General features: G+C 44.9%; 1 protein-coding gene across 2 annotated transcripts in view; it reads right to left on the bottom strand.

Moving 5' to 3' along the window:
* The window catches only part of FERMT1 (FERM domain containing kindlin 1), a 33,585-nt gene extending 26,228 nt beyond the window's left edge, over positions 1 to 7,357 (bottom strand). Inside the window, exons 1-3 of one of the 2 annotated variants that reach the window (XM_006749420.3) lie at positions 7,264 to 7,357; positions 3,429 to 3,597; positions 1,146 to 1,379 (exon numbers count right to left, since the gene is read on the bottom strand). In XM_006749420.3, the coding sequence (XP_006749483.2) occupies positions 1,146 to 1,379; positions 3,429 to 3,582 (388 nt within the window). In that variant the 5' untranslated portion in view covers positions 3,583 to 3,597; positions 7,264 to 7,357. Of the gene's footprint in view, positions 1 to 1,145; positions 1,380 to 3,428; positions 3,881 to 7,263 lie in introns of those variants that run through there. The other variant, XM_031020592.2, reaches the window with a different exon arrangement.
* Between the last annotated feature and the right edge of the window lie 1,479 nt (positions 7,358 to 8,836).

Below are 8,836 nucleotides of genomic sequence, written 5' to 3' on the forward strand. Positions count from 1 at the left end.
CATTTGCCCATCATGCACCAGGGGCACTGCTGGTGAGCTCTGTAATGGAAGGTTCCATTCACTTGTTCACTTAACAGTTGATGAGCAACGAACGTGTGCGAGGTGTTGTGCTAGGTGTTAGGAACCTGGGCATGCTCAAGTAATGGTTTCTGTCTTCACCCTATTTAATACCATAGTAGTCCCCACTGACCAACATTGGAACTCCCAATCCTGCATATACTGTTAGAGTTTTTCTTTTTCTCTCTACCACATATCTCCTTTTAATATCTTATTTTTAAATTACTTTTACATTCATTCTTTCTTTTCTGTCTCTGTATCCTAGAATGTCAGCTCAAGGAGGGAAGGGGGTTTGGACTATTTTTATTGCTAACCGATCCCTAGCACTCGCCACAATGCCTGCCTAATCAGTATATATTTGTTGAAGGAATGAATGAACGGTTTATAGTTTAATGGGGAAGAGAGATTACGCACTCAGATATTGTAAATGCTAAATCTTAGCCTTGGAACCAAAGAATGTACCTACACACTTTCAAAAAGTATAAAACAAGAAAATCTTCATGACACAGGGTTCACTTCCATTATAGAAGTTCCCCAAATACATGGTTTGGCAGTGTTGTTCCTAATGACTGTTAAAACCATAAGAATTAGTTTTCAATCCATAATTAAGTGTACCTTCCTGCTTAAAATAAATTCCACAAATAATTTTTGTGGCTAGAATATTTACTGCAGTGAAGTGTTAATAAAGCAATTAAGACACTAAAAAACACCATTATCTCAAAAACAATAAAGATATATCAGCTCTATGGTGATGATGATGGAATGGAACTTTCTTGTTTGCCTTAAATATAATGATGATATTACTATGGCTTAGAGGAATGAATTTTTTTTGGGGGGGAAATCTTAATGGGTTTGTTTCTTCTGTTTACAGATCTCTTTTGAAATAGTGTTAAGCTTTGTGGAAATGAACCTGATTTATTCCAATAATGTTTCATTTGGTTTAACTCTACTTACATGGCTAAAGTCCCCAGAAAAAGCTTGAAAAGTATGGTTCCTAGTAAGGGAAGTGTAGGCGGAAAGCACACATAATTTTCCTGTCCTCCTTGCCCAACAGTCCAAAGGGCGTGGGGCCCCTCCAGGGTACTCACTCAGGATTTTGCAGATATCACTGACAGCTTTAAAAACCACAGCTGAGAAGCTGACTCGCAACCTCACTGTCTTCACATTTGGCAGGCGGAGGCGAAGCATTTTGTGCTGTGGGGTGAAGAGAAGCTTTGCATCTGCCTGGACCCCGCATTTGTCCAGAGTCCAGTGCGTTTTCAGAAGCCAGCAATGTTTCTGTTCCCACCAGAGGGCAAAGTCTGACCAGTCTTGGGATATGTCTGCAAAAATGGAAAATACGATGAAGTGAAATGAGAGAGAACTCTGGAGTCCATTCCATTGTGTGCGAGAGCTGAAACATACCCATGGTCTTCAGCTCCCCATCTCCTTTTACAACCCGAGGCTCCACAAGCCTGGGACTCTCTTCAAAGTCTCTAAGGTGGGGCAGGTAGAAAACAGAGACTGAACCTTATCATGATTATATTTTAACACGGTGAAAGGAACAGAAACATACACATTTTGTTCTTGATAAAATAGCTGGAGTTCTTTTCCCTAAAATCCCTTAGGGGCATGGTCCTTTCTGGGAAAGCCAGGAGCATTTGACTTTAATCAAGATTATTTCCCTATAAGAAATGAATCCTTACACTGTTGCATCACAAAGGAATATCAATAACTCCCAAAGTCTGCACAGAAGGACCATAAAGTCGACATTCCCCCCCTGCATAATGACCAGCTCTCTTATCAGCACCACCAGATTCCCAGTTTCCAAAATGTCTACCTGAGATCAGCTGAATATTTTCTCTCAATGTCAGTGTCAACGTGAACTCTTTCCCCTCCTTCAATGCTGAGAGCAAAGTTGAATCTTTTTCCTTTGTCAATGCTGGAACCAATATTCAATCTTTTGTTTGTTTTTTTAAAAAAATGTTTCTCTCTTGTTCTCTCACTTTATGTTAGAAAACCTTTCTTTCAATGCTGTTAGTAGAAATATAAATGCTGTAACTATTTTAGAAAGTCCTATTATGCAGCATTTCCTCTCTGAGCTGTACCCCAACAGAAATCTACTCACCAAAGACATGTATTATAGCAGCCCTATCTGTAAGGGCCTGCAAATGGAAACAACCCAAATGCCCATCACTAGGTAAATGGGTAAACTGTGGCATAATCATACGATGGAATATCACACAGCAATGAGAGTAAATGAACCAAAACTGTATGCAACAATATGGGTAAATCTCGGGCGCCTGGGTGGCTCAGTTGGTTAGGCGACTGCCTTCGGCTCAGGTCATGATCCCAGGGTCCTGGGATCGAGTCCCACATCGGGCTCCCTGCTCAGCGGAGAGTCTGCTTCTCCTTCTGATCCTCTCTCCCCTCATGCTCTCTCTCTCACTCTCTCTCTCAAATAAAAAAAAAATCTTAAAAAACAAAACAAAACAAACAATATGGGTAAATCTTACAGCAGATGCATAAGAGTATGTCCTCACATGAGTACACCTATATGCAGTTTAAAAACAAGTAAAATTATTCCTATGGTGTTAGAAGTCAGAATAGTGGTTTCCCTTCATGGGGCAGTGACTGGGAGAGGGGGTCAGATGTGCTACTTGGGTGGGGGAAGTCCGTAATATTCTATTTCTTGATCTGAGTGGAAGTTATATGACTGTGAAAATTCACTGAGCAGTACACTTAATGATAAGTGCACTTCTCTGTGTACATATTATACTTTAATGAAGACTTACTTAAAAAAATCTCTATCTCATTAGTGTAAGTGAAAAGCCAACATCTGGACAACTTTGGGTAGAAGGTAAAAACAAATAAGAGAAAACAGAACACTATTAAGTTTTAGGTCGATCATGTTGATTCCTGATGTGAAGACTGACCCTTAAGACTTCTCTTTCTTTGTTTAAACAGGAAGAGTAGCAAGTGGTGGATATGTGTTAGAAGATACATTAGCACTGAGCGGACTTCATCGCTGAGCAATCAAACATATTAACAAAGAGAATTGACACAGTAATCTAATGCCATGTCACATAAAGTCACTTCAGATGCCACCAGTGGGATGAGCCTGTGGAAACATGGTTTCATACCTACTGAGGAGTTTTAGTTTGCCACCAGAGACTCCAGTTTTTACAAGAGTAGTTGGGGGGTTCAGTTTATGGCTTTTGTAAGATTCTCTATTTCTCTTCTTCCTGTGGGAGGGGGCTTGTTCTCTGAGCCATTACAAGATAAAAAAGCAGAAAAACTTAGATGATCAGACAACCTCGATCAGCCATTTACTGTTAGTGCAATAGAGAGGGTTTCAAATGTAGGGAAACCATAAAAAAACAGTAACTTACTGATCTGTTCTACTAACTTGAGCATCAACCCCCCAACATGCAGGTCTCCGGACACTCTCAGTGTGACATCTTTCTGCTCCTCCTCATTTGGATGGTCAACTCTGACGACGAGCTCCCAAGAAGCAGATGCAAAGTCGCTGGAGGAGAGCATCATGGCAAACGCAGGTGTCTGCCGCATAAAAAGGCAGACACAGATCAGAATATGAGAAGGTAGCTGGAGCTTGCCAGGAGACCCTGCAGGGCAAAACTTTTTCTCATTTTAGCCTCTTCAGGAACTCTGCAGGGTTCCCAGTGCTCCATATTAAATTCAACATCTTATCTTTAAAGATAAAAAGTCCTATAAAAATGGTCTCAAGCCTTCCAAATGTATGTAACTTTATCTTTCCATAGGCACTTGCCTATTTATTTTCCGTGCCTGCCCAATGCATCAATCTTCACTTTCTGTCTCTATTGACTTCTCTTGACTTTCTCTGAACTATTGTGGCAATAGGCAACAAATCATGGGAATCCTTGATATCTTTAAAAAAAAAATCAACTTCATTGAAGTGTAATTTGCATATAACAAAATGCATAGATTTTTTTTTTTTAAGTAGGTTCCATGCCCAGCATGGAGCCAAACATGGGGCTTGAACTCACGACCCTGAGGTCAAGACTTGAGCTGAGATCAAGAGTCAGATGCTCAACCAAATGAGCCACCCAGGCACTTCTGCACAGATTCTTTTTTGAGTATATTAGTTTCAGGTGAACAATATAATGATTCAACAACTCTATGTTATGCTGTGCTCACCACAAAAATGCACGGATTTTAAATGTACAGTTTGATGCCTTTGTTATATGCAAATTATGCCTTTAGCTAAAGTTTATTTTAGAAAAGGATGCCGTAAAAATCTTCCTCTATCTATCTATATTATTATATTCTCCCATACATATTGATGACATCTTCTGGTATGACAATTCAAAAAATGGAAGTACAGCAAAATAGTTTCTATTTCAGTCATACACTATGTAGTTGTACCTTAAATGCCTATGAAGATATAGGTCATTAATAATTATTGTCATGTATTTGACTTATTTGAGCTACCATTTTATATCATATCAAAGTTGATAAGTTAAGTGCATCAATTAAGTTTTTGGACATACCTCTGGCAAAAGATTTAAAACAGGAGTGACAGACATACCAAGCCCACTCTTCAAAATACCGATGGGGTGAGAACTTCAAAATCAGAGTTTTCCTCTTATTGGAGGAACAAGAATAAAACAAGCTACGCAGTATCAAAACTGGAATGTTTCAGGGGTAATAGGAACACTAGAACCTGAAATTGGCAGAATTAAAATAAGGGCTCTGTCTTACTTCTAAAAAGAAAACAAATGATCTTACCATTCCTGACTATTTTAATACTGAAAAGAAAAATCAGTCATTTAAACATTAATACATCTTTTTCACTTCACTATGTAAAGACAGCTTATGAGATGTCCATGTTTTCATAAGGCCTATTTTTGAGAAACATCAGCGCACTCAAACTCCTGAGGGGCTTTTCCAAGGGCACGTGCATGAATCCCCTGGGGATCTTATTCACCTCAGATTCTGTTCAGCAGGTGTGGGGTGCAGGTGGAGACCCTGCATTTATAACAAGCTTCAGGTTAACAGGTCTGTGGCTCACACTTTTGAGTCCAAACAGCCACGTGAAAAATTAGCTTCAGGACTCCATTCCACCCTTCAATCTACCCAAATCAATATGAAGCCAGGGACTGTGGTGACACCTGAGGGACATTATTTTTAATAATAATTACCCCAGGGGCACCTGGGTGGCTCAGTTGTTAAGCGTTAAGCGTTAAGCGTCTGTCTTCGGCTCAGGTCATGGTCCCAGCGTCCTGGGATCCAGCCCCGCATTGGGCTCCCTGCTCAGCAGGAAGCCTGCTTCTCTCTCTCCCACTTCCCCTGTTTGTGTTCCCTCTCTCACTGTGTCTCTCTCTGTCAAATAAATAAATAAAATCTTTAAAAAAATAATAATAATTACCCCACGAGTGGCATACCAGTGTTGTGTGCATTTGAAACTATTCACATTTGAAAGCATAAGAGAATCTCAAAATACACAAAGATACACTAAATCTGAATGGGCTCAGGGCAGATTTTATTTGTTTAAATCAAATTCAGGAGTTCAGAAGTAGCTCCTTGTGTTTGTATGACCAGAAGGGATATAATGCTTGTACCTCCCCATGCACAGAGCCACACGTGGAGACCTCCTGCTTGGGCAGTGAAGGCCATGTAATGACTATATTTGGCCTAACCACTTGCTTCACTGTCATCATCAGGCTCAAATATCATTTGTTATGTACTTACCCGGATATATAATCTGTGTGAACCACTATTTTGTGTTATCTCCTTCATCTGCTCAGCAGTCCCATTAGAAATGAGGAAACTCAGGCTCAGAGAGGTTATGCAACTCATTGGAAGCCACACAGCAAGTTAGATGGTGGAGCCCAGACAGAAATCCAGGTCTTTCTAGCCCCAAACTCTTAACCACTACACTGGGACACGTCCTTCATAAAGTTGCAACACCAACATGAAATAAAACTCTTAAAACCACATTAGCTAAACTCTCAGGAGGCTTCACTAAGCATTTCAACTAACATCTTTCCCAGTGAGGAAGCAATAAAGATAACACCATAACATGGCATTGAACTATTTGACTTTAAGACCCTCACAATTTCTAAACTGCTATGGTTCGAGGTATAGTCGAGTTAAAAGTTTGTACTTTACTCATATGTGGAACATAAGCAATAGCATGGAGGACTACAAGGGAAGGGAGGAAAATCTGAAGGGGGAGAAATCAGAGAGGGAGACGAACCATGAGAGACCCCGGAAACGAACTGAGGGTCTCAGAAGGGAGGAGGTTGGAGGGAGGGGTAACAGGGTGATGGGTATTAAGGAGGGCACGTCTTGTGATGTGCACTGGGTGTTACAGGTAACTAAAGAATCATTGAACACTACATCAAAAACTAATGATGAACTATACAGTGGCTAACTGAACACTAAAAAAAAGTTTGTACTTTAAAGTGACTCCTTACTGCTTGTTTCATGAGTATCACACATTGGTCTTTTCCTAACTTGGGCAATCAAAACACTTCTCAAAAACCAAAAAAACAAAGAAAACCCACTTCGCATGTAGGCAACATATGGTGACTCCCTTACAGCGAAATTCAGGCTAAAATTGGACAATCCGGTTTCCCCGCATTCCTCTCCTCTATCTTTCTGCACCTTCATTTTTGAGTGAACTTCTCATTCGCAGCAAGCTGCTACTTGTTAAGGGGAGCAGCAAACACCAACCGGGAAAGCACATCGAAGGAGACGAGAACAGAAGGCAAAGCGCGCAGGCTGACCTGCCTTCCCTGGGGGAAGACCAGCTGTCCACCTCCTCCTTCCTCCTTGACTACAGAAAATGCAACAAAGGACAGACAGGCAGCCAGCCAGCCAGCCAGCCAGAAAGATGAGGGAAATAGCCCCTGATGCTTCCCCTGGAAGATCGGAGAGTGTGCCTGTCCAAAGGCCACTCCGCCTGTCGGTTGCCAGTCCTGCAGGGTCCTGGGGCCAGGGGGAGTGAGGTGGGTGCCCCTGACCCATAGGGCAGCCCCCGCGGCTACAAGGAGAGTTTATTTTGCAAGGCCAGATAGGCAAGGCCGGAGAAAGTGGCCACACGCCGGGGACGTTATTTTTAATTCAGCAGCTATTTACGTGCAAGCGCTGAAGAAAGGAAGGGGCAAGGGTCTCCAGCCTGGGCGGTGCCCGTCACAGCCTCCCCGCCCCCCGCCCCTAGCCTTAGCCCCCGGCACCCACCTGCTTTCCCCGCGCGGGTGGCGTGCAGCCTCACGGACGCGCACGTGGACGCCTGCGCCCCCGAGTCTCGCCGGAGGCGCCCCAGGCCGGGCGGGCGCGCGAAGCGGGCGAAGCGGACGAAGCGGGGTGCCGGGGTCCGCGCTCGCGGCGGCCGCTCGGCTAGGCTGGGCCCGCTGGGCTGCGCGCGGCCGCTGCGGGGAAGCCGCCCCGGACCTCCCGGCGAGGCGCGGCGCCCGCCCCCAACAGGACGCGGGGTGCACGGTCTCCGCCCTGCGCGGCCTCCGGAGGCCCGGCCGAGGACGGCGCGCGGCGGGGCAGGTGAGGGCACGCCCAGCCCCGGGCCTGCTGGGTCTCGCTCCGGGAGAGGGAAGCGCTCGGCAGAGTTGGGAGGGCTGAGGGTGGCCGAAGGGCTGCGGCGCGGCGGGAGGGCAGGGAGAACCCGGGCGGACGCACGCCGCCTGCGCCCCTCGAGCGAACTCTCAACCGGCCCCTCGCAGGCCGCCTCCAGTTTCTCCGGTTCCCCGAGGCCCTTCGGGGACTAGCCCAGGTGGCTGAAGTACGGCTACGTGCCCTGCCCTCCAGGTATATCCATCACTCACACCCCGGGGTGCGTCCAGGTCCGGAGACTCCCTTCTCCCCTTTAAAGAGCCTGGGGGACCTGCGATCGCCAGGTGGAAGAAACGAGAGCGGGTCATCTCTGAGTAAGAGGGTGATGTAAACCGCCGACAAGGGCGAGGCACCCAAAATACGCACAATGCAAGACCCCGGGGCAACTCAAGGCCACGCCCCAGGCCGGAATTGGGTGGCTCACCTCAGATTCACCACCTGGTCTCGCCGGTCACCTTCCTGTCGGATTTACTCCCAAAGAAGGCTGGGTGGATGACTTTGGGCAATGTACACAACCTGTCCAAGCCTCCTTGGTTCATATTACACACATCTGTTGAGTGTTTACTACGTGCCAGACATGGGGCTGAGCTCTAAGGATGCAGTGGTTTAATGAGACAGTCAAGGCAATGATAGTTTCCTCATCTGTGAAATGGGTAGAGATGGAATGTCCACCACCATTCCAAGGTTTCATGCAGTATAATACAAGCTTTAGCGATTTACACCGAGTACATAGGCTCATGATAACTTAATTTAAAATGCTATCAAATTTAGAAGTGGAATCCTTGTTTTTGCTTGCACATTACCATATTCAGCCGTTATAATGGTTTTGAAAGTATTTTACATTTAATTTTTTTTTTAAGATTTTATTTATTTATTTGACAGAGAGAGACACAGCAAGGGAGGGAACACAAGCAGGAGGAGTGGGAGAGGGAGAAGCAGACTCTCCGCTGAGCAGGGAGCCCGATGCGGGGCTCGATCCCAGGACCCTGGGATCATGACCTGAGCCGAAGGCAGACGCTTAACGACTGAGCCACCCAGGCGCCCCTTTACATTTAATTTTAAAAAGGTCAGTTGACTTTGATTTCAGGGCTGTAAGTTCAAGCCCCCACTGGGTGTAGAGATTACTTAAAAAAAAATAAAATCTTTAAAAAGATCAGTTGAGGGGTGCCTGCGTGGCTCAGTGGGT

Source organism: Leptonychotes weddellii, chromosome 10, assembly GCF_054177405.1.
Source record: "Leptonychotes weddellii isolate Sample4059 chromosome 10, ASM5417740v2, whole genome shotgun sequence".
NCBI classification, from domain to species: Eukaryota; Metazoa; Chordata; class Mammalia; order Carnivora; family Phocidae; genus Leptonychotes; species Leptonychotes weddellii.